This window comes from Coregonus clupeaformis, chromosome 21 (genome assembly GCF_020615455.1).
Source record: "Coregonus clupeaformis isolate EN_2021a chromosome 21, ASM2061545v1, whole genome shotgun sequence".
NCBI lineage: Eukaryota > Metazoa > Chordata > Actinopteri > Salmoniformes > Salmonidae > Coregonus > Coregonus clupeaformis.
The window spans coordinates 2,565,161-2,591,974 of record NC_059212.1 but is presented as its reverse complement, the minus strand read 5'-3'; the positions used below and the strand labels follow the sequence as shown (position 1 = coordinate 2,591,974).

The window sequence follows — 26,814 nt, the reverse complement described above, 5'->3', positions numbered from 1 at the left end:
CATAGACTGCACTTCCTGTGTGGGCCCCTGGCCCGTTGTTTAGACTAACATGTGGCCCCATCTGAGGCGAACAAGTTATCTTGAAGGAATGCTTCTGGAAGTTTCGGCTGAGGGTTTCCACAAATTTCACTTCTAATTTGAGACACCACACACCACTGTGAATGTCTGTGAATTAGCTGTGGGTATCTTTTAAGGTTTGTATGTGTCTTTGAAACTGTGTTAACTAGTTTTACATTTGACACATTCATTCTGGAAGTTTCTTAGTGTCTGGTTGAGGGTTGCCAGATTCCATAACCCTGGAGATTTTGGAATGGCATTGCTATTTATTTGCCTTTCTAATTATTTGTGTCTTTTCACTGAGTGTTCGGTTTGAGAATAGTGAGTGGGCTTTTTTGTGCTTCACTATTTGCAGTGAATTCCATTTGATCCCCTATATGGAGACAATTAATGCTTTCTTGGGCCAGGGGGATTTGTTGATCATGTATTCAATTGCAATTATGTATTTCCTGATTTGACCTTGTTGAAGTGGAATTGTCCTAAATGGCTAAGTACATAAACAGCCAACAGGACAATGGTCACGGCATTGAGCAGAACATTACATTGTTTTACTAAGGATAACAAGTGTTGAACCCTGAACACACAGCAATTGTTTTTCTGCCCACGGCTATTGAGTTCAACTAATTAAATCACTGGTTTACAGGCCTATAGCAAAGCACGATAACAAGTGTAGGAGGAAGTGCAAGAAGGATAAGCTTTTGCTAGCTTAGATGCTATAGCTACTGCTGATGACCCCTCTTTGCTGCAGTAATGACTTTTTCTTTATTCAACACAACTTTGTTTTTCTTTTTATCTCATGAACGGAAGTCATCTTTTGCTCTGCACCATCATATAACTTTAAAATTTTTAAAATGCATGCAGTATATTTCATTTCAATATTTCAGAAAAATACATGACATCAGTCGCCTCTTCTACTCCTCTCTCAGTATGACAGTGTGAAAAGGGAAATAGCTCAAAGCTAGAGCGCTGTAGGAAATAGTCATGACCTTCGGGGCGAAGGACACATTAGGACGCAACGCCACCTCAGAGTCGCCAGGGGCGAACTGAGTACAGGAAGGGTGTACGGATAATGCGTGGAGGTCCCCAACAAGCATAGCCGAGGCCAAAGCCACGAGTAGGGAGGTCTTGTAGGAGAGGATACTCAGATCCACAGCCTCCAGTGGTTCAAAGGAGGCCTCACACAGAGCATCCAAAACCAAAGCTAAATCCCAAGTGGGCACAATAGGTGGACAGACTAGGACTGTGGTGGTCATGACATTTTGTCAGCCGGTTATTGTCATGCAAATGACTGCCGGTCTCACGGTAATTGACAGCTGATTAACATAAACATGTTTACAAGCCGCATACAAGCCACTGATGCGCGCCATCAACATTTAAAAAGGTATAATAAATCAATTTAATATACACCATCACAATAAATCCATTATTTATTTTAGGCAGGTCTAAAGAAACATTATGATATGAAGAAAATGTATTTCAGAAGAACAGAATGAGTTGACCTACTGTATGTTACAGTTGAAGTCGGAAGTTTACATACACTTAGGTTGGAGTCATTAAAACTTGTTTTTCAACCACTCCACACATTTCTTGTTAACAAACTATAGTGTTGGCAAGTCGGTGAGGACATCTACTTTGTGCATGACACAAGTAATTTTTCCAACAATTGTTTACAGACATATTATTTCACTTATAATTCACTGTATCATAATTCCAGTGGGTCAGAAGTTTACATACACTAAGTTGACTGCCTTTAAACAGCTTGGAAAATTCCAGAAAGCTTCTGATAGGATAATTGACATCATTTGAGTCAATTGGAGATGTACCTGTGGATGTATTTCAAGGCCTACCTTCAAACTCGGTGCCTCTTTGCTTGACATCATGGGAAAATCCGTCATACCGCTCAGGAAGGAGACGCATTCTGTCTCCTAGAGATGAACGTACTTTGGTTGGAAAGGTGCAAATCAATCCCAAAACAACAGCAAAGGACCTTGTGAAGATGCTGGAGGAAACAGGTACAAAAGTATCTATATACGCAGTAAAACGAGTCCTATATCAACATAACCTGAAAGGCCGCTCAGCAAGGAAGAAGCCACCGCTCCAAAACCGCCATAAAAAAGCCAGACTATGGTTTGCAACTGCAAATGGGGATAAAGATCGGACTTTTTGGAGAAATGTCCTCTGGGTTAATGAACAAAAATAGAACTGTTTGGCCATAATGACCATCGTTATGTTTGGAGGAAAAAGGGGGCAGCTTGCAAGCCGAAGAACACCATCCCAACCGTGAAGAACGGGGGTGGCAGCATCATGCTGTGGGGGTGCTTTGCTGCAGGAGGGACTGGTGCACTTCACAAAATAGATGGCATCATGAGGTAGGAAAATTATGTGGATATATTGAAGCAACATCTCAAGACATCAGTCAGGAAGTTAAAGCTTGGTCGCAAATGTGTCTTCCAAATGGACAATGACCCCAAGCATGCATCCAAAGTTGTGGCAAAATGGCTGAAGGACAACAAAGTCAAGGTATTGGAGTGTCCATCACAAAGCCCTGACCTCAATCCTATAGAAGATTTGTGGGCAGAACTGAAAAAGCATGTGAGAGCAAGGAGGCCTACAAACCTGACTCAGTTACACCAGCTCTGTCAGGAGGAATGGGCCAAAATTAACCCAACTTATTGTGGGAAGCTTGTGGAAGACTACCCGAAACGTTTGACCCAAGTCAAACAATTTAAAGGCAATGCTACCAAATACTAATTGAGTGTATGTAAACTTCTGACCCACTGGGAATGTGATGAAAGAAATAAAAGCTGAAATAAATAATTCTCTCTACTATTATTCTGAATAGGGTCGGGCCGGGTCGGGCCGGACTGGGAACACGCACCACTAACTTAGTGCGGGGAGCGGGAACGGGTCGGGCCGGACTGGGAACACGCACCACTAACTTAGTGCGGGGAGCAGGAATGGGCCTGACCGTACTGGGAACAAACACCACTGGCCTTGTGCGGGAATCAGGAACGGGCCGGACCGGACTGGTGACACACACCACTTGCTTGGTGCGAGGAGCGAGACTGGGTTTCCTCATAAACCTCCGCTCCCTCTGCTGCCTACTCAGTTCCTCTCGCCGTGCCTCCACACTCTCCTTCTCCCTCCTGACCAATGGCCCCCGTAACCTGGTGGCCTCCTCTCCTAGTCCACAAACTCGCCCTGTAGCTGCCTCCAGCCACCCCGTCGTCCATGCCGTGTGCCCCCCCCCAAAAAAATTATTGGGGTTGCCTCTCGCCTGTCCGACGACGGCACTGTTGGCGCCGTACCTCCTCTCTCGCCAGGGCCTTAACTTTTGCCCATGGCCCTTTGCCCGCGAACATGTCCTCCCAGGACCACCATTGGCCCACCTGGGCCATCACCAACTTCTCCAGCTCCTCTCCCGCCGTTCGCTCCTGAACACGCTGCTTGGTCCTGTATTGGTGGGATCTTCTGTCACGATCGTCGTAAGAAGCGGACCAAGGCGCAGCGTGATATGCGTACATCTTTTAATGAGTACTATAAACAACAATTACAAAACAACAAAATGATACGTGAAGTCCTAAGGTAAACAAACACAAACCTCTCCGGAACAAGATCCCACAAATAACAGGTGCCAACAGGCTGCCTAAGTATGGTTCCCAATCAGAGACAACGAGCCACAGCTGTCTCTAATTGGGAACCACCCTGGCCAACATAGAAATAAACGATCTAGAAAGAAACACATAGAAAACAAAACATAGACACTACACACTCTGGCTCAACATTTAAGAGTCCCCAGAGCCAGGGCGTGACAATCTGGCTATGCGCCATTCCATAGCCTGTAGGCTAGTTCATTTAGCAGTCAAGATATGCTTATAAGTGCCATTATTTTATAGTAAGAAGAATATAATTGAACTTAGCTGAATACAATTGAAAGGATATTTTTCCCATTTCGGAGCGAGTGAGCATTTGTTGAGCGTAAAAGTGATCATTTGAAAAAAGTTATATACGCTAGATTTAGAGTTATTTGGCAACTTTAGTTGTGCATGATACAAACCTTAGAATGTCTTAGAAATCTCAACAAATATGGGCTGCATAGGCTATTGATGATTTGAGAAAGTCACAAAAAAAGCTTGTGCTCTGTTAGTTTTTCAGTCATGCCGGGTAGACCATTCCGGTTTTACAGCAGAGCATGTGCTTAGAAATAAATATAGTAGCAGCTGGGATCCTCCTGTTTTTAGTGGTAACCATCAAAACTCTGCTTGCACAGGATTGCAATATAGAAATGTCTGGGCTTATACTGTAAGAACACTTATTTCACTCCACGGATCAACCACTGTTTGATGAGCATGCAGCCTCTTGCTGCGCGACAGGTGAAACTCTGTATGCCATGGGCTCTCCAACCCTGTTCATGCAGCTACCCAGTGCTTAATTTGGGAAACCAAGTGAAATCTGCTCGGGAACATAAATTGTAATAGGTTTTCAGAACAAAACATATTTCGTTAAACTGTTGATAGCCCCTCTCTCTGCGCACTCGAGAAAGGAATGAAGGAGAGAGAGGAAACACATGGTGGTGAGATATTCTGTAGCTAGGATGTGTTAGGATTTTAAACAACATCCTCAACGACCATGTTTTCCACTCAGTTTCAACCTGTTGTTGAACGTATTTCTTCAAATTGATAAATCACAGTGAGGTGAGTTTTAAAAGCATGATACTGTTTTGATGTGATTTTTGATTGCATTTGCATTGATGTCAGGGTGGTTAGAGGGACTAGAACGGCGAGTACCAGGCCATTAGTGACCTGATGGTCATTAGCGAGTTGGGTACTACAAACGCATGTCCAGAATGCATAAGAGGAGATTACCGAGTCGACTCTGCCGCCACCAGCCAATCGATTCTAATAGCCAGAAGCTCGTGAGCATTCTGAATTTGTAGACTCTGAGGTGCCTGTTGAGAGCATGTAGGTCTAGAATTGGTTGCAAAGTCCCTTTCCTTTTCGGAACCAGGAAACCCCTGGATCTCCGACATAGGAACCACTTGGATTGCCTGCTTCTGGAGAATGGAGGATATTTCCTCACTCAAAACGGGCGCTGAGGCCTCATGAACAGTCCATGTGATGACGCCGCAGAAGTGCGGGGGACGTTTAAGAAATTGTAGCCTGTACCCCAATGTCACTGTTCGCATGATCTTGGAGCAACACTGTTTATTCGCGCCATTGGTCAGAGCAGACAGCTAGCCTCCCATCAACTGCTATTTTAAGGGGCAATATGCCACCTTGTGGACTGGGAGAGATTGGTTATTTTTCTGTTTCCACCACTCTCGACCGCCATGTGTCTCCGAAAAACAGACCCCTTCTGTGGTAACAGACGGGCAATTCGTAATTCAATCGAATTCCCAGGAACGAATGTGTTGAGCTGGAGACAAACAGCGCATTTCGGGGTTCATATGATCCACAGAGACTGTGTGTGGGATAATAGCATGGTTGAATTCAACCCTGCTCGTTACCTCGATTCTACTATCAACAACCTGCATAATTACGCACCTCATAGGAACTAGTGATCTACAGGTAGGAATCAGCAATGAATCACAGTAATGAGCCACCTAAGGGGGAGGGGTGCCCAACCTATTACTCCCACCCTGGGGAGATTGATATACCTCTAGAACCCTGTGAACACCATGGAACATTGGTTAATAGAGGGGACATTAAACATAGACAAGCTTCCAACGTTCGCTGTGATTCTGTGAGACTGTATAGCCTGCATGAAGCCCAGCCCCCTTATGGGCGCAGGGGGCTCCTGCAATGGCTGACTTCGTAACAAACGTGGGGGCACTGTCGTCACAGTAATGTTTTTGTGGAGTGGTGCACTGGTTGCTCAGACCCTTGCTAAGGCCCCTCGCTCTAGGGTGGGGCTGCTTCCTCCAATCCCTCCAACTCCAGGATTTGGAAATAGGAATGAGGTTGCCATAACGCTGGGGGAACACTAGTAAACTTCATCCACCGGAAGCTATGCATGCTAGCCGACGTTAGCCATGAGGCTTTTAGTCTAAGTTAGGCTAGCTAGCCACTTTCACCTCAGCACGGTCTATTTAGAATAACCAAGTGACTTAACACTACGTATACTAAACAAGAGAGCTACCCAAGCAATTCCACCGTGGGGAGGCATGAATAGCTGGCAGTAGCTAGCTCGCCTTGGCTAGCACGCTATGCAGCGCTTGTTTAGCTAGCCTGGTCTCGAAAGTCTATGTAGGACCGGATCACAGAGGTGGGACCGGACTCTTCATCGACAAGTCTGGGAAGAGAGGCAAGCGGTGATTGACCGAGGCAGACACGTGGCGGGGGGTACCCACGGCTGCCCTTTCTCTTCGAGTAGCCTCTCGTAACCGCCGACAGAGCGCACAGGAGCCGGGTTGAGCGCGGGCAGCTACCGTATACACCACGCCCAGGCAGACAAAACATTTGATCCGACCAAACACCCAATCCATCTCAGCATCCCGCAACTCAGCCGAGGTACGGGTACCCGGGAGAAGAAGTCACTATCAGACACACCAAGCCCCCTCAAGAATGCTACCCGATTGCCAAGAGAACCTTTGCCGTGGACTAGGGGAACATTGCCAGCCGCGGATGGTGTCACTGTTACTGACACCGTCCCCTAGTCCCGCACACAAATTGATTTGAGCGAGGGCAGCCAGAGCATGCCCTAAACTGAGACATAAAAGACAACAAACATGAGTATCTTTTTATCCATTTGGGCATGGTCGCGAACCCAAACCCGAACCCGGCTTGTTAGCCTTTGTCTTTTCAGTTGCATTAGCCATCTTACTCATTGCTAAAGCCAGGTCAAGCAATCCGAATAATAACTCATTGGTTTGTGGTTAGGAAACTAGGAGAACAAATACAAACTCCAGCACACAACGTCCAGGGTGTGAGCACGCTCTACTACAAAGGGACAGTTTAGTTGGCGCAGTCAGATTATGTCTGTTGTCCCCCCCCAAAAAAAAAAAAAAATATGTGTATCATGAATCATTCCTGCTAAGCCCAAGGTGAAGAGCGGAAGAATTTAATGAATGAATCTGAGCCTCAGGGTTATCACCTGTGGAAGGCGAAGATTCCAGCGAGGCACGATTTTCTCAGTCGCGAGAGAGCGACTCCCCATAATTGTGTTGTACCGAGAGTACTGACTGAAAGGGAACCATGCAAGCAGTCTTTTGAATGTTTAACTGGCCAGTTTGAAGTATAAGAGTGAATAGCCAAAACACATAGATGTGATCAGTGAGATAGTGGAACTGTATTTGTCATGAATAGCATTGAGCGCAATGTGAAATGATGTGATACAGTAAGAGCTGCCAATTTATCTTTTTCAATAGACATTATAATATGATAAAGCTAGACCAAAAAATGTGGCCGGTAATAACAACTCTAGAGCAACTCTATTGCTCTCGGCACAGTATTTTTTGTTCAGGGTGTGCAGGCTTTTGTTTTAGCCTTGCATTAATACGCCTCATTCAATTAATCAAGATCCAGATGGGTATTTTTATTGCTGGCCTGGAACAAAAGCCTGCGCACCCAGTAGGGTTGGTGAGCAATGGTTCAGTACAGTATACACTGAGTGTACAAAACATTAAGAACACCTTCCTAATATTGAGTTACACACCCCTTTTGCCCTCAGACCAGCCTCAATTCATTGGGGCATGGACTTTACAAGGTGTCGAAAGCGTTCCACAGGGATGCTGGCCTATGTTGACTCCAATGCTTCCCACAGTTGTGTCAAGTTGGCTGGATGTCCTTTGGGTGGTGGACCATTCTTGATACACACGGGAAACTGTTGAGCATGAAAAACCCAGCAGCGTAGCAGTTCTTGACACAAACCAGTGCGCCTGGCACCTACTACCATACCCCATTCAAAGGCACTGAAATATTTTGTCTTGCCCATTCTCCCTCTGAATGGCACACATACACAATCCATGTCTTAATTGTCTTGAGGCTTAAAATGTATTTTTTTACTTGTTTCCACCCCTGATTGAAGTGGATTTAACAAGTGACATCAATAAGGGATTATAGCTTTCACCTGGTCAGTCTATGTGATGGAAAGAGTAGGTGTCCTTAGTGTTTTGTACACTCAGTGTAGTCTACTTACTTACAGTGCCTTGCAAAAGTATTCATCCCCCTTGGCGTTTTTCCTATTTTGTTGCATTACAACCTGTAATTTGAATGGATTTTTATTTGGATTTCATGTAATGGACATACACAAAATAGTCCAAATTGGTGAAGTGAAATGAAATTGTTGTTTGTTTCCAAGAATTCTAAAAAATTAATAATGGAAAAGTGGTGCGTGCATATGTATTCACCCCCTTTGCTATTAAGCCCCTAAATAAGATCTGGTGTAACCAATTACCTTCAGAAATCACATATTTAGTTAAATAAAGTCCACCTGTGTGCAATCTAAGTGTCACATGATCTCAGTATATATACACCTGTTCTGAAAGACCCCAGAGTCTGCAACACCACTAAGCAAGGGGCACCACCAAGCAAGTGGCACCGTGAAGACCAAGGAGCTCTCCAAACAGGTCAGGGACAAAGTTGTAGAGAAGTACAGATCAGGGTTGGGTTATAATAAATATCAGAAACTTTGAACATCCCACGGAGCACCATTAAATCCATTATTAAAAAATTTAAAGAATATGGCACCACAACAAACCTGCCAAGAGAGGGCCGCCCACCAAAACTCACGGACCAGGCAAGGAGGGCATTAATCAGAGAGGCAACAAAGAGACCAAAGATAACCCTGAAGGAGCTGCAAAGCTCCACGGGGGAGATTGGAGTATCTGTCCATAGGACCACTTTAAGCCGTACACTCCACAGAGCTGAGCTTTATGGAAGAGTTGCCAGAAAAAAGCCATTGCTTAAAGACAAAAATAAGCAAACACGTTTGGTGTTCACCAAAAGGCATGTGGGAGACTCCCCAAACATATGGAAGAAGACTAAAATTGAGCTTTTTGGCCATCAAGGAAAATGCTATGTCTGGCGCAAACCCAACACCTCTCATCACCCCGAGAACACCATCCCCACAGTGAAGCATGGTGGTGGCAGCATCATGCTGTGGGGATGTTTTTCATCGGCAGGGACTGGGAAACTGGTCAGAATTGAAGGAATGATGGATGGCGCTAAATACAGGGAAATTCTTGAGGGAAGCCTGTTTCAGTCTTCCAGAGATTTGAGACTGGGACGGAGGTTCACCTTCCAGCAGGACAATGACCCTAATGTCTTGGAATGGCCTAGTCAAAGCCCAGACCTTAATCCAATTGAGAGTCTGTGGTGTGACTTAAAGATTGCTGTACACCAGCGGAACCCATCCAACTTGAAGGAGCTGGAGCAGTTTTGCCTTGAAGAATGGGCAGAAATCCCAGTGATTAGATGTGGCAAGCTTATAGAGATTTACCCCAAGAGACTTGCAGCTGTAATTGCTGCAAAAGGTGGCTCTACAAAATATTGACTTTGGGGGGGTGAATAGTTAGGCACGCTCAAGTTTTCTGTTTTTATGTGTTATTTCTTGTTTGTTTCACACACAAAAAAAATGGTATCTTCAAAGTGGTAGGCATGTTGTGTAAATAAAATGATACAAACCCCCCAAAAATCAATTTTAATTCCATGTTGTAAAGCAACAAAATAGGAAAAATGCCAAGGGGGGTGAATACTTTTGCAAGCCACTGTATGTTTTGTAGTGTGCAATGAAACCCCTAGCGGTAAAATGGTGAATCTCCTCTATGTTGAGAATGTTTCAAATGTGGAAAAAGCTTCAGGACGTGAATGCAAAACCTATTTGTCAGTTAGTCACAAGTTAGTAATTTACATTTGACCCATATTTTTTAACATGTGTTGTTTATTCACACAAATGCAAACACATACATACACACACACAAACACACACACACACACACACACACACACACACACACACACACACACACACACACACACACACACACACGCGAAAGCAAGCAAGGCATTGTTTTTAAATGTCATATGAAGAGTGCAAATCATTCTTGAAACACATCCGGATTATCATGCATTATCACCGTCATTGTTGTGGCTAGACTCAATCAAGGACATGCAAACAAGAAACCCTTTATAGAGCTGAAGGCTGGAGACTAAAATGTAAGGGATATGGTGTCAAGGACATGTGTGAGTGTGCATCAGTGGAGGCTCCTCAGAGGAGGAAGCGGACCATCCTCCTCAGTGAATTTCATAGAAATCCAAATAGTGAAACATTAAAAAAGTTATCATTTTTAGATAAACTATAATAAATATATTTAAATGTCACCAAATAATTGATTAAAACACACTGTTTTTCAATGAAGGTCTACAGTAGCCTCAACAGAACTCTGTAGGGTAGCACCATGGTGTTGCCGGAGGACAGCTAGCTTCTGTCCTCCTCTGGGTACAATTAATTTAATATAAAACCTAGGAGGCTCATGTTTCTCACCCGCTTCCATAGACTTACACAGTAATTATGACAACTTCCAGAAGACGTCCTCCAACCTATCAGAGCTCTTGCAGCATGAACTGATATGTTGTCCACTCAATCAAAGTATCAGAGAATGAATCTAGTACTGAAAGCATAAGCTACAGCTAGCTAGCACTGCAGTGCATAACATGTGGTGAGTAGTTGACTCAAAGAGAGAGAAAGACAATAGTTGAACAGTTTTGAACAAAATTCTTTTTTTCTAAATTAAGGAGAAGCGAGAGAGAGAGAGAGAGAGAGAGAGAGAGAGAGAGAGAGAGAGAGAGAGTTGTATTTTATTTTACTTTCACTTGCAGCTAGCTAGTTTAGCCTACTCAAACAGAGAGGGATGCTATGTTAGCTAGCTGGCTATGGCTATCCAAAACTGGAACTCTTCCAAGTCAAGGTAAGCTTTTCGTGTTATTAATTTATTGCCACCGGGGCCCGCCTGTGTAACTGCTAAACTGCGTATGCAGCTAGCTAGTTTGGCCTACTCAAACACCCGACTCAAACAGAGAGGGATGTTATGTTAACTAGCTGGCTATGGCTATCCAACACTGGAACTCTTCCAAGTCAAGGTAAACTTTTGGTTTTATTAATTTATTGCCACCGGGGCCCGCCGGTGTAACCGCTAAACTGCTTTCTGACTGTACACTGTACTGCATAATTGTAGCGAGTTTACTAATGCATTAGTTCTAGTAGTCTAGTTGACTATGACGTGACAATGATGTAGGCTGTGTGTAGCCGTTAGCAGTCATGATATGAAGGTTTGGCTTGGAAAGGTTTTTTTCCCTGGTCACAGACAGCTGATGTGTTGTGCACTGAAGTCCACAAGCGAACAGAAAAGGTGAGAGGAGGAGATAGTTGCGAGAAGGAATTATATATTCAACGAGCAAAGTGATCATGCTGTTTTTATGTGGCTGTATGGAAGTGAACTGTTTGCGTGTGATCAGGGGTTCATTCATTCCTCCGATTCTGTTGAAAAAACGTTTCTTAAACGGAAGCAAACGGAACAAAACGGGGATAAATATACCTGAAGTTGTCCAATAGAAGCTCTCATTTGCAACTGTTGGACTAATGATTGCACCCTAGATCAGTTAGATGCAGGCAAGTGTGTGCAAGGCGGTATTGAATGTGTCACTGTCTGTCACTTTGATTACTCAAAATTATCTCGATCTGTGCATCTACGTTGTAAACTTTCATTCATAGGCTAGGTTGAAGCAACCTCATGATGGGTACAGGGAAAAATTTAGGATAATGTATTAGCCTAAACCTATCGATGTAACATTGAGCTGGGTGAATAGAATATGAATGACAGTCATTCAATATGCTGTAATAGAAATAAGGCCATACTGATTACAAAAATTATAATCCTCCCACATGTTAAACGGCACCGACCGCCACTGACGTGCGTGTGTGTGTATGTGTGGGCAAGCATGCGTGCGTGTGTGTACGTGTGTTCATGACACAAAACTATACAAAAGTATATTAACCAATATCACACCTTTCCCATTTCGACATGCCTTACATTATGTACCAGTCCCATTCTACAGCGTTGAATAAAGAAAGATTAAACAAAAACACTACATAAATCCACATCATCCAAACTCTTTCCTCCTCCTTTCCTCCCCAGCGGAGAGAGCGGAGCGGGAAAGACAGAGAGCACCAAGCTGATCCTGAGGTTCCTGTCGGCTATGAGTGAGCACTCCCTGGAGCTCTCCTCAACAGACAGGACGTCCCACGTGGAGGAGGACCTCCTGGAGAGCAGGTACGCCCCCCTGGGTGTAACCACTAGTGTTATTTTGGAGAGGTTGTGTTTACATAGCTAAGGACTTGTGAAGAGTACATTTAAGGGCCAGCCACGCTGCCCTGTTCTGAGCCAAATGCAATGTTGTCCCTCTTTTGGCACCTGACCACACGACTGAACAGTAGTCCAGGTGCGACAAAACTAGGGCCTGTAGGACCTGCCTTGTTGACAATGGTGTCCAGAAGGCAGAGCTGCGCTTTATTATGGACAGACTTCGCACCATCTTAGCAACTGTTGTATCAACATGTTTTGACCATGACAGTGTAATATTATATTGGCTCTATATGAATTATTGGACAGCACCTGCCAACTTTATGTACAGATTATAAAACATTTTCAGTTGTTTACTTTTTGGAAAGAGAGTAGTTTGCAAACCTTATCTAGTTTCAGGTGCATGGAGTATGAAAAAGAAACTCCAGCTCACTGCCAATATTCTTACTTTAACCATCTATCTTTTTCTCTCTCTCTCTCTCTCTCTCTCTCTCTCTCTCTCTCTCTCTCTCTCTCTCTCTCTCTCTCTCTCTCTCTCTCTCTCTCTCTCTTTCTCTCTCTCTACTCCTTTAGCCCAATCATGGAAGCCTTCGGCAACGCCAAGACCGTCTACAACAACAACTCTAGCCGCTTTGGGAAGTTTGTTCAACTGCACTTCTGTCAGAAGGGCAACATCCAAGGCGGTAAAATCGTGGACTGTATCCTTTACTACGCTATTAATGGCTATAGTGTGGACGGAATTATGTTTTCTACACATCCTGTCCAAGTTCCTATAGGAAATGCTCCAAACTGCTGCCAAGCACTCTTCAGTGAAGGTTTTAGGTGATGTGTGGGTTTAGTGTGCTTTATTAGTGTGCAGTGTCGCTGTTCTAGTTTCAGATGTATGACAATCTCTGTTCTGGTGTGTTAGAGAATGGGACAATCAATGTCTAGGTGTAGAGATAGAAACCTGCTTTCTCTCTCTCTCTGTCTCTATTTTTCCTCCTCTTTATTCACCCACTTTGACGTGTCACTCTCCCTCTCTCCTTTCTGTCTTTCTCTCTCCGTTATCTTCCCCTCTTCTTTCTCTCTTTCTAAAAACCAGATAATTGTTTTACATGACCCTCAATGTGGAGCATCCAACTTTCTCAAGGTAATATGTGCCTTAACTGCCACCTTTCTGCGCAAAGACCTCCTAGAGAAGGTAAAGATTCTCTCTCTCTGTCTCTTTCTCTCTCTCTGTTGCTCTCTCTCTCAATCTCTCCCTCCCCTCTATCCCCTCTCTCTCTCCCTCTGTCTTTCTCTGGCTGTCGGTCGGTCGGTCTCTCTCTCCCTCCCTCCCACCTCTCTACAATGTAATTGTGTTGCAATGTGTTGGAGGTGTGTGGTGATGGTTGTGTCCTCTGCCCTATCAGAATCGAGTTGTTAGGCAGAATCCAGGGGAAAGGAACTACCACATCTTCTATGCACTGCTGGCTGGAACCAATGCAGAACAGAGGGGTGAGTAACAATATGATACATGGGGCAAACCAAAACATAACAGAAGGGTGTAGCTATAGTTTTTTTTCTACATGTGGTATAAAAAGGCCCCCAAAGCAAGATCCAAGCCCACTTTAGCATCGAAAATGAACATTGAAACCAATAATAGCCAAACTCTATAAGATCTGGTGGCCCGTCTCGCCTAAATCAAATCTAAAAATCTAATAACATTTAATTTGTCACATGCTTCGTAAACAACCAGTGTAGACTCACAAGTAAATACTTACTTATGGGTCTTTTTCCAACAATGCAGAGTTAAAGATTATTAAATTATTAAATAAATAAAATAAAAATGAAATAGTGACACGAGGAATAAATACACAGTGAATAACAATAACAAGTAAAAATAACATGGCTATATAAGGGGTAGTGTGAAATTGTGTGTGGCGTGTGTGTGTGTGTGTGTGTGTGTGTGTGTGTGTGTGTGTGTGTGTGTGTGTGTGTGTGGATTCCAGTGTATGTGCATAGTCAGAGCAAGAGAGTTAGTGCAAAAAAAGGGTCAATGCAGGTAGTCCGAGTAGCCATTTGATTAGCTTAGCAGTCTTATGGCTTGGAAGTAGGAGCTGTTCAGGGTCCTGTTGGTTCCAGACTTGGTGCACTGGTACTGCTTGCCGTGCGGTAGCAGAGAGAACAGTCTATGGCTTGGGTGGCTGGAGTCTTTGAAAATGTTTAGGGCCTTCCTCTGACACCGCCTAGTATAGAGGTCCTGGATGGCAGGGAGCTCGACCCCAGTGATGTACTGGGCCGTACTCACCACCCTCTGTAGCGCCTTGCGGTCGGGTGCCTTGCAGTTGTCGTAGCAAGCGGTGATGCAGCCAGTCAAGATGCTCTCAATGGTGCGGCTGTAGAACTTTTGAGGATCTGAGGTCCCATGCGAAATCTTTTCAGCGTCCTGAAGGGGAAGAGGCACTGTAGTGTCCTCTTCACAACTGTGTGGATGTGGGAGGACCATGTTAATTCCTTAGTGATGTGGACACCGAGGAACTTGAAGCTCTCGATCCCACTCCACTACAGCCCCATCGATGTGGATGGGGCGTGCTCGCCCCTCCGTTTCCTGTAGTCCACGATCATCTTCTTTGTCTTGCTGATGTTGAGGGAGATGTTGTTATTCTGGCACCACACTACCAGGTCTCTGACCTCCTCCCTATCGGTTGCCTCATCGTCGTCAATGATCTACCACTGTCGTGTTGTCAGCAAACTTGACGATGGTGTTGGGGTCGTGCGCGGCCACGCAGTCATGTGTGAACAGGGAGTACAGGAGGGGACTAAGCACACACCTCTGAGGGGGCCATGTCAGCTTGGCGAATGAGTTGTTGCCTACCCTCACTACCTGGGGGCGGCCGTTGGGAAGTCCAGGATCCAGTTGCAGAGGGAGGTGTTCAGTCCCAGGTTCCTGAGCTTGGTGATGAGCTTGGAGGGGACTATTGTGTTGAATGCTGAGCTGTAGTCAATGAACAGCATTCTTACATAGGTATTTACAGTTGAAGTCGGAAGTTTACATACACCTTAGCCAAATACATTTAAACTCAGTTTTTCACAATACCTGACATTTAATCCTAGTAAAAATTCCCTGTCTTAGGTCAGTTAGGATCACCACTTTATTTTAAGAATGTGAAATTTCAGAATAATAGTAGAGAGAATGATTTATTTCAGCTTTTATTTCTTTCATCACATTCCCAGTGGGTCAGAAGTTTACATACACTCAATTAGTATTTGGTAGCATTGCCTTTAAATTGTTTAACTTGGGTCAAACGTTTCGGGTAGACTTCCACAAGCTTCCCACAATAAGTTGGGTGAATTTTGGCCCATTCCTCCTGACAGAGCTGGTGTAACTGAGTCAGGTTTGTAGGCCTCCTTGCTCGCACATATTTTTTCAGTTCTGCCCACACATTTTCTATAGGATTGAGGTCAGGGCTTTGTGATGGCCACTCCAATACAGTGACTTTCTTGTCCTTAAGCCATTTTGCCACAACTTTGGAAGTATGCTTGGGGTCATTGTCCATTTGCAAGACCCATTTGCGACCAAGCTTTAACTTCCTGACTGATGTCTTGAGATGCCGTGCTTCTACACCTGCATTACTAGCTGTTTGGGGTTTTAGGCTGGGTTTCTGTAAAGCACTTCGAGATATTAGCTGATGTAAGAAGGGCTATATAAAATAAAATAAAATTGATTGATTGATTGATTGAGATGTTGCTTCAATATATCCACATAATTTTGCACCAGTCCCTCCTGCAGCAAAGCACCCCCACGGCATGATGCTGCCACCCCTGTGCTTCACGGTTGGGATGGTGTTCTTCTGCTTGCAAGTCCCCCCTTTTTCCTCTAAACACAACAATGGTCATTATGGCCAAACAGTTCTATTTTTGTTTCAACAGACCAGAGGACATTTCTCCAAAAAGTACGATCTTTGTCCCCATGTGCAGTTGCAAACCGTAGTCTGGCTTTTTTATGGCGTTTCATGGCTATAGATGTAGATATAATGTGTTTTCCTATATAATGTTAGGAGAAACACTGGGTTATAAAACAATTATAGCAATTAACCCATTATTGAGTCTTTCTTTTTTCCATGACAGAGGCCTTCAGTTTTTCCCAACCAGAGAACTACTACTACCTAAAGCAATCTGGCTGTGTGGCAGACAAGTCAATCAACGACAAAGACACTTTTCAGGATGTACTGGTAAGGCCCTCCCATCTCTATCAATGGTTTATTGTTGATGATACAGTTCAGGCCCTTCAAAAGTTACTTTTCAAAATGCCTTGCTGCAGCAAGCTGTACATATTTAACGGAACATTTGTGGGGTGATGCCAAGCACCAAGTTCATTAGCAATCATCTAACAATAACCCATCAATTAAATACATTTCTGAAATATGTCCATGACGATTTTACATCCCCTTTGAAGCAAATGTTTTTATTTTTTTGCTAATATACCTTATTTTTTAGTTTGTTCACTTTTTATTGCCCAGAACTGTTGTACACATTGACATTACTGGAACTACAATTTGAAAATGTCGGTGAAGGACTGAGCAGGCCTTGGTCAGTCATGTATTGCCACAGGGTCTACTGTCACATTGTATAATGATAGGAAGACGGGCGCAGGAATACGTATTAGGGGGTTTATTTCTCCACCCAACACCAGGTACGTCATAACAAACGACGGGGACGAATCCCAAAACAAACACGTATGTACAGTGGGGAAAAAAAGTATTTAGTCAGCCACCAATTGTGCAAGTTCTCCCACTTAAAAATATGAGAGAGGCCTGTAATTTTCATCATAGGTACACGTCAACTATGACAGACAAAATGAGATTTTTTTTCTCCAGAAAATCACATTGTAGGATTTTTTATGAATTTATTTGCAAATTATGGTGGAAAATAAGGATTTGGTCAATAACAAAAGTTTCTCAATACTTTGTTGGCAATGACACAGGTCAAACGTTTTCTGTAAGTCTTCACAAGGTTTTCACACACTGTTGCTGGTATTTTGGCCCATTCCTCCATGCAGATCTCCTCTAGAGCAGTGATGTTTTGGGGCTGTCGCTGGGCAACACGGACTTTCAACTCCCTCCAAAGATTTTCTATGGGGTTGAGATCTGGAGACTGGCTAGGCCACTCCAGGACCTTGAAATGCTTTTTACAAAGCCACTCCTTCGTTGCCCGGGAGGTGTGTTTGGGATCATTGTCATGCTGAAAGACCCAGCCACGTTTCATCTTCAATGCCCTTGCTGATGGAAGGAGGTTTTCACTCAAAATATCATGATACATGGCCCCATTCATTCTTTCCTTTACACGGATCAGTCGTCCTGGTCCCTTTGCAGAAAACCAGCCCCAAAGCATGATGTTTCCACCCCCATGCTTCACAGTAGGTATGGTGTTCTTTGGATGCAACTCAGCATTCTTTGTCCTCCAAACACGACGAGTTGAGTTTTTACCAAAAAGTTATATTTTGGTTTCATCTGACCATATGAAATTCTCCCATTCCTCTTCTGGATCATCCAAATGCACTCTAGCAAACTTCAGACGGGCCTGGACATGTACTGGCTTAAGCAGGGGGACACGTCTGGCACTGCAGGATTTGAGTCCCTGGCGGCGTAGTGTGTTACTGATGGTAAGCTTTGTTACTTTGGTCCCAGCTCTCTGCAGGTCATTCACTAGGTCCCCCCGTGTGGTTCTGGGATTTTTGCTCACCGTTCTTGTGATCATTTTGACCCCACGGGGTGAGATCTTGCGTGGAGCCCCAGATCGAGGGAGATTATCAGTGGTCTTGTATGTCTTCCATTTCCTAATAATTGCTCCCACAGTTGATTTCTTCAAACCAAGCTGCTTACGTATTGCAGATTCAGTCTTCCCAGCCTGGTGCAGGTCTACAATTTTGTTTCTGGTGTCCTTTGACAGCTCTTTGGTCTTGGCCATAGTGGAGTTTGGAGTGTGACTGTTTGAGGTTGTGGACAGGTGTCTTTTATACTGATAACAAGTTCAAACAGGTGCCATTAATACAGGTAACGAGTGGAGGACAGAGGAGCCTCTTAAAGTAGAAGTAACAGGAGCCTCACTGCGGTGGTGGTCGGCCTGTTCCTTGTGCCGACGCACGGCCTGCTGGAGATGATTGTGCGCAGCATTCCAGATCTCCTCAGCGTGCCGAAACCACTCGGCCACCACAGTGGCCTCGGTGTGGCTCGGATGCCAAGGTGCCTGGGCCGGCTGATACCCCAACACGCACTGGAAAGGAGTGAGGTTAGTGGAGGAGTGGCGGAGGGATTCTGCACATACTCAACCCAAGGTAGAAAATCCGCCCACTTCCCCTGGCCGGTCATGACAGTAACACCTCAGGAACCTGCCCACCTCCTGATTGACCCTCTCCACCTGCCCATTAGCTTGAGGACGGTACCCGGAGGTGAGACTGACCGTGACCCCCAGGCGTTCCAAGAACACCTTCCATACGCGTGAGGTGAACTGAGGGCCACGATCTGACACAATGTCCTCCGGGATCCCATAGTGCCAGAAGACGTGCGTAAAAAGAGCCTCCGCGGTTTGCATCGCCGACGGGAGCCCAGGCAAGGAAAGGAGGCGACAAGCTTTGGAAAACCGGTTCACAACGACGAGAACGGTGGTGTTCCCCTGGGAGGGGGGAAGGTCAGTAACAAAGTCCACAGAGAGGTGAGACAAGGGTCATTGTGGAACCGGCAGGAGAAGGAGCTTATATAAACCGCTACGCCCCATCCCAGCATGTCCCGAAACACTTCGTTAATAAAGGCCTGGAAGACTGAAGGAGCATTAGACAGGCCAAAAGGCATTACGAGATACAAGGCTGCTTTCCATTCGTCGCCTGCACGAATGCACACCAGATTGTAGGCGCTCCTCAAGTCCAGTTTTGTGAAGTACTGCGCCCCGTGCATTTGTTCGATGATGGTTAGGATGAGGGGTAAAGGATAGCTGAAGATAATGGTGGCTTTATTCAGTGTTCAATAATCAATGCAGGGGCGCAGTCCCCCATCTTTCTTCTGAACAAAAAATGAACTTGAGGAGGCTGGTGACGTAGAGGGGCGGATAAAGCCCTGCTGGAGGCTCTCCTGTACGTAGGTCTCCATGGCCTCGTACAGGAGAGGGGATAGACGTGTCCTCTCGGAAGGGCTGCGTCAAACAGCAGGTCAATGGCACAGTCCCAGGGGCAATGAGGAGGCAGGTGTGTAGCCTGGGTCTTAGAGAGAACCCAGTGCAGATCCTGGTATTCCTCCGGTAAATCCACTTGAGTGGCATTGTCCGGACATTCCACCTTAGTGGCGTTGACAGACACCGCGAGACACCTCCCCTGACACTCCTGCGACCAACCCAGCTCCTATCAGACCAGGAAATAACAGGGTTATACCAACTCAACCAGGGGAGACCTAAAACAACGGGGTGCATGGGGGTGTCTATAATCAAAAAGGTCATCTGTTCTAAATGAGTGTCATGGGTCAGCAGAGAAACGGGAACAGTGATGTGATGTACGAGCCCAGTCCCTACTGGACGATTATCCAGGGCACGAACCGGAATGGGAACCAAAGGAATGCGTAATACAGTGGCCAGTGCGCTATCTAAAAGATTGCTGGCAGCTCCGGAATCAATCAGAGCTAACTGGAATGAGGGGCTAGGGTATTCAGGGAATTGAATGGGAAAAACACACTGGTTGAGCTGACAGAAAAGGAGAGGAGGTCTTGCATCCTATCTCGGTTGGAGCAAGGGAATTCCCTGGCTTGTCACCTCCTCGCCTATTAGTGGATAGAGGGCAGGTTGGGGAGGAATGACCCCTTTCTCCACAATAGGAGCAGAGGCCCAGATTCCTCCCTCTCCTACGCTCTGCCTCGGCCAAACGTGCAGAGCCCACTTCCATCGGCTCTGACCACGGAGCAGGTGTAGCCATGGGCTACGGATTCTGTGCAGGTTTTCGTCAGGACCGCAGGAGGTTGTCCAACCGGATCGCCATGCTGATGAGCTGGTCGAGTGACAGGTTGTCATCACGGCAAGCTAACTCCATCTGTACCTCCTCCAGCAGTCCGCTGCGGAGACAGCCTCGACGTAGCGAGTGAGGTACAGGTCGCATTGCAGAAGGAATCCCTTGCATCTCGCTGGCGCGCCGTCAAAGCGTTCCGGGAGGGACAGGAGTATTCCACTGACCGGCTCAGATGGGCCGGAGGCAGGTAGTGGTTGTGTGGGGACTGGTGCCGGAACCGGTGCTGGAGACTGGAGGAACTGCACATTCCCCTCCAAACGCAGGATGGTTGCCAACACGCTGTCCATGGCGCTGCCGAGTCTGGAAAAACAGACCTTGTGATGCTAGACTGTCTCTACGATGGTCGCCAGCTTGGCCTTTCCCGCTGTCTCCATTTGGAGGTTGATTATTCTGTCATGTTGTATAATGATAGGAAGACGGGCGCAGGAATACGTATTAGGGGTTTTATCACCCAACACCATGTACGTCATAACAAACGACGGGTACGAAGCCCAAAACAAACACGTATATATATAACACAGGGCTGTAACCCAAACAAAAGAGCGAGGTGTAAACCTCTAAATACATACATACACGGACGAGACCCGTAATACCAAGAGCACAATACACGGTACTCACGAGACCAACGGACATGCGACAATAATCGACAAGGACAATGGGGAACAGAGGGCGCATATATACACAAACTAATCAGGGGGAAGGGGAACAGGTGTGCGTAATGAGACAAGTCCTGGGTTGGTGGTAATGATCCATGTCAGTGACGCCTAGAAGGCCGGTGACGTAGACCTCCGGAACTGGTGAACGGAATGAGCAGCAGTACCGGGGGGATCCGTGACATCTACAGCTGCAGCTCATACCATAGAGACACTAAAGCACCAGATTCCACTTATAGTGGTCTGGATTCAACTTTGCTTGGTTTGTACAGGGATATGGTAATGAATTGAATTAAATGGTTTCATGTCTGGACAGATTGAAGATACAGGAAATCTAGGAGATATTGAGTTATTTAATTTGTTTGTTTGTTTTTTCTTGGGGGCACAACCTCCTTTTTTGGCGGCTTCAACATTCTGTCCATTTGTGGGGTTTTCCATCCCAGAATGCAATGCGGACCATGCAGTTCACAGAGGAGAATATCCGGGAGATCCTTCGGCTCCTGGCGGGAATTCTTCATGCCGGGAATATCGAGTTCATGACGGCCGGAGGAGCTCAGGTCTCTTCCAAAACAGGTTAATGTCTCTCGTCTCTTCTCTCCTTCCTCTCCTCCTCACGCTCCCCCTTTTCCTTGAGGTACTACCTATGACATGCTACTTTACTTGAGATGCTCCCTATCCTTATCCTAGTCCTGGGTTGTCCAAGTTTAACAACTGCACTGAGATTTGTTGTCCCCTATACCTTAGCGCTAGGGTTACCTTAACCTTTTGCCTCAGCTAAACAATAATATTCTGCCTAGTGAAATGTGATATGTAATGAACATACTCGTATATCAACCTCAACTGTCATAACAAGATTGGTGTTTAGAAATAACCTTGATTTAATCACATTATGAAACTAGAGCAGTGGTCACTTTGAAGATCACTTTCACAGTCAAATAAGATCTCAGACTCAGATAATTTTTTAAAACATGATATAAGAAATATAACATTAGCCCAATAAAAACTTTTCTGTAGGAATGAGGTTTATGCAGTAGGCCTAATACATTATCACAGCATATTGGCTATATGCCTGGCCTGCCAATATTGTTATTCTCAGACCATATTATATTTAAAAACTCGAGGCACAACTGAGCATAAATTGAAATAATTTGTAAATAATTGCCTTTTTTATTTTACTGGACTGATGGTACCTGCATCTGATGGTCATGGTGCTTTCAAGACAACTGGGAACTCGGAAAAGACACAAGGTCAAATCATGACGTCAGTGATCTTCAGGTCAGAAAGTCGGAGCTCTAGAAAGATTCCTGAGTTTCCGACTTGGAATTCCGAGTTGAATGACCGTTCAAAACTATTTTCCCAGTCGGATCTCGTTTTCTTCAGAGTTCCCAGTTGTCTTGAACGCACTGAAGTCGGAGATTTCCGAGTTCCCAGTTGTTTTGAACATGGCATTAGTCTCAGTGGAGGGAGGGAGAGATAAGCAGAGGGTCCGCCCTTCATGGTCCCTGCTCTCTCCATCCTTTCCTCCCGAGACTGAACAGAGAGAGGGGACCTGGTGGCGAAACTCGAGTTGGACTCATCTGCCTCATGCACACGACGAGCTGCTAATAATAATACAAATGCAGGGTGATCTATACACTTGCTACTCAGTCATTGCAGCTGCAGCGCCAGTGGAAGTAGGGAGAATCGCGTTTTATGTTTTGCAATAGTGTTGAATACAAACTTAGAATTCACTCATAAAAACAGCAGCTCTTTGCTGTATTCTTTGACAGTCGCTCTCTGGTCATGGTTTTAAAAGTAATGAAATCTCACGTAGGCTAGTATCAAACTTTGCTGTGGCCGGGGTGATGGAAGCTGTAGGCACGGTGATTTGAGCTATCCGATTGGCCAGCGCAGTAGGCTCACTTGATTTAGCCACAGATCTCCCGGTCCGCCGGGTAGGCGAAGCTTGTTTTTTCAGACAAATGAAATGGTTTAAAATGGGAACACTTTGACTACCCGATGAGCATGGCTTCATTATCAAGTGCACTTACCGCCAACAGCGCAACACGAATAATAATAAAAAAAAGGAGTCTTTATCGTTGGCTTTTCTACAGAAATGTTTGTTGATCAACTAGGAATGCCTTGAAGATCGATCAGTTGGTGACCACTGATCTAGAGGGTCATAGACTGACATGATGACAACACAGCAAAGGATATCTATTGTACAGTACCTATTACACCCCCACCTCCCGTTCTAAAATACCACTGTCTGTGTGTCTGTAGCACTGGGCAGGACAGCGGACCTCCTGGGACTGAACTCAGAACAACTGGCCGAGGTACTGACCCACAAGTCCATGATCCTAAGGGGTGAGGAGATCTGCACGCCGCTCACCGTGGAACAGGTAACCATGATGACAGAGGACACCAGTTGACCCCATTGTTTTACATCAGGTGGTGGCTTCACTCCTTTGCGACACTAGTCCCACGACACACAAATATTTGACCACATGGTCAACACCTGACATTGACGCCTGACTGGGGTTTAGGGCAGATAGATAGACCAGGGGCATGAGTTATGCCAAAGGGAAACATTTAGGGCTGGTGTTTCATAGTCAATGGCGCCTGCCCAACTGTGAGGTTAGCCACCAACTTTGTGAAAAAATACTTTGTTTCAAAGTCAATCATGGCTTATCTCTACCTTGTTTAAATAGGTCCTGCTAGACAAAACAAAGCATTCATTGTCTCTTACTGTTATGGTGCGACCGCTGTTGTTGTTGTCAGCTTTTGAAGGCAGGGTGTGTATTGGCCACTGACCCTGAACCATTTCCCCTTGCGTGACCTAGGTTGTGTTCATTAGGCACTAAACTTAACACTTTTTAAAATGTTTGCAAAAGAAAACATGAAATACAGTTTACTCCCTCCCTGTTTCACTTAGTTGTCTTGCATTTGGTGCCTAATGAACCCCAACCCCATCATGTGCCCGTATGTGTCTGATTTCATCTCTAAAGCTGGGAGTGTAGCTGACCAGGCTAATCACATTTGATGCTGATTCAGCAGATATGGTCAGCAGATAAACAGGAGACACAACTCGTGCCAGACTGGATTAATGCAAATTACATTGCCACAAGCAGCACCGCAGATATTGAGATGAGCGAGATGCAAGACTTCGCTCTCACACAGTCACACTCACAGTATCTGTGCATTTGCACGGGTTCGCTGTTTGGTGCCCTGGCCCGTACACATGCACAGATACTGTGTATGTGACTGTGTGAGAGCGAAGTCTTGCATCTCTCTCATCTCAATATCTGCGGTGCTGCTTGTGGCTGTGTCACTTCGCTGAGTCTACCTTTATGGTCAGGCGGGCGATGGTCTACTTGTGGTAATCCAGTCTGGCTCAAGTTGTGTCTCCTGTTTACCTGCTGACCATATCTGCTGAATCAGCGTCAAAGCCTCACGCTTCAACGCTCTTGGCGGAAATGCTGTTTACTTTCTGCATCTATGTCATATCACTGAGTCTACCTTTAATAACTTGGCTTATGTAGGTGATCATATGTAGACTATTTAAACTGGCCTCTATACAGAACCTTTGCCTCTGGGGGTGCTCTTGAGTCAAAAGGGTCCCCTAAATGGACAGAAAGTGTTTCCAGAAATGACTACATTTGACAGAAAGGAGCACACCTCCCTATCCCAAGTGTAGATATTTTGCAATCAGAAAAAGCAGAAACAGATTGTGGAAGTCACCTTTAAAAGCCTATTGCAAAGCACAAGTTGCTTATCTGCTTGTGTTTGAATCCCAGCCACGGTATAAATTAATTAATGGTTACACCAAGGGATAGTCAATTTAAAGGTCATCCAGAGTAATTTATATTCCTATTTTACTTGAACGAGAACAGGCAGCTTCCTTTTTGTAAAACTGAGATGTCATTTCCTTTTTCCCAGGCGGTGGATTCCAGGGACTCCATGGCGATGGCACTTTATTCCCAGTGTTTCACCTGGATCATCCGGAAACTCAACAACCGTATCCGGGGGAAAGAGGACTTCAAATCCATTGGCATCCTAGACATATTTGGATTTGAGAATTTCGAGGTTGGTTGGTTGGAAAAAAACAATTTTGGGGGTACAAGGTATAATGTCTGCATCACTTGCCTTTTTGATACATTTTCTAAATGATCATGTCTTATGTTTCGTTTTTTTTATTGTGAGCAACATATGTCTTAGTCAGCAAATTCACTGAACACAAGCAATGATGTACGTTTATCTTAATGTTGATTTCTCATATCGGCTGTCACCATCAGTAATGAATAAAAATGGCCTCCAGCAAATTCAGCCAAATGAAAGTGCCTGAGCTGAACTCAGTAGTTCAAATCAGCTATCAGTCATCCATGAGACAGTTCACCCTCAAGGGCAACAGGTGTTTATCATGACCTAGTTAACTCTCAAACTTAAGTAGCAGATTTGCACATTCATTATGATATCTATGATCTTAGTGTTCCCTATAGGATCCTAGCAGCCAGGCCCTGCATTTACAAAACGTCTTAGAGGAGGAGTGTTGTTATAAGATCAGTTTTGCCTTTTAAATCATAATGCATGAGAGGTCGGAACTGATCCTAGATCAGTACTCCTACTCTGAGTTGCTTTGTGAATACAGCTGCAGATTTACAAACGTTCTGGCTGTTTTAACAGAGGGAAGTAATTAGAGCTGGGTGGAAGAAAAATGCAGGTAGCCTAGCGGTTAGAGCGTTGGGCCAGTAACCGAAAGGTTGCTAGTTCAAATCCCTGAGCTGATAATGTGAAAATCTTTCGATGTGCCCTTGAGCAAGGCACTTAACCCTAATTGCTCCAGGTTCGCAGTTGATAATGGCAGACCTGGCCGTGACGCCACTCCCAGGGGGAGTTGGGGTATGCAAAAAACAAATGTCCAATTCACACACATTGTTAATACACCCTTGTTACATGTGTGAAATATGACAAATCTAAGCACCCACCAAGTTATTATAAGAACACTTTTAAGTAGAGTTTCATGTTGTACCTTTCTATTGTTACAACATGAAACCCTGTTGGAAAAATCATCAGGAGCAAACCATTACAAAAAAATCACTTGGGGGATGTACCCCATGACCCCCCTACCAAGCAATTGTCAATCTTTAGTATGTGAGTCTTACATGGATCTATCTCTCTGACAGGTCAACCGCTTTGAGCAGTTCAACATTAACTATGCAAACGAGAAACTTCAGGAATACTTCAACAAGCACATCTTCTCGCTGGAGCAACTTGAATACAACAAGTGAGTAGACCTCAAACATGCACTTTCACAGTAGACTTAGATTGTTTTTTTTTAAATGGTTAACTGTAACACTTTATAATTTTTAGAAATATGTATTCTATTTACAATTCATCAGAATGTTTAACAAGTATGCTAATTTATAAAGCATTCAAAAATAAGAGCTTATTCATGAAGGTTATTATAAATTGTTACCGGTTAACTTCAATTTCAATATGATTGGCTTATCTTTTCTTGCTCCATCAGGGAAGGGCTTGTATGGGAGGACATCAACTGGATGGACAACGGTGAATGTTTGGATCTGATTGAGAAGGTATGTCTTTGTCATCCCCACTTCAATGGGATTTTTCTCATGTTGACACTGCTAGAATTTACACTTGTGAATGGGGTTTCATATTTTGGCTATAAGGCGCAATGCCTGCCACAAGGTTGGGCGCAGGAGCATTGTAAAATGTAAATAATTTGAACTTTGACTCTAGCAGCCTGATGTACGCTGCTTGTAAGCGCAACTGCAACCCTTTGGAACTGCAGTCCCCTT

General features: G+C 44.8%; 1 protein-coding gene across 1 annotated transcript in view; it reads left to right on the top strand.

The window, feature by feature from the left end:
- Positions 1–26,814, top strand: part of myo10 (myosin X) — a 326,310-nt gene that overhangs the window by 196,046 nt on the left and 103,450 nt on the right. The window contains exons 5-14 of the mRNA XM_045206170.1: positions 12,191–12,325; positions 12,929–13,053; positions 13,525–13,538; positions 13,750–13,834; positions 16,448–16,551; positions 21,460–21,589; positions 23,279–23,397; positions 24,935–25,081; positions 26,179–26,279; positions 26,523–26,589. Of these exons, the coding sequence (XP_045062105.1) occupies positions 12,191–12,325; positions 12,929–13,053; positions 13,525–13,538; positions 13,750–13,834; positions 16,448–16,551; positions 21,460–21,589; positions 23,279–23,397; positions 24,935–25,081; positions 26,179–26,279; positions 26,523–26,589 (1,027 nt within the window). The remainder of the gene's footprint in view (positions 1–12,190; positions 12,326–12,928; positions 13,054–13,524; positions 13,539–13,749; positions 13,835–16,447; positions 16,552–21,459; positions 21,590–23,278; positions 23,398–24,934; positions 25,082–26,178; positions 26,280–26,522; positions 26,590–26,814) is intronic.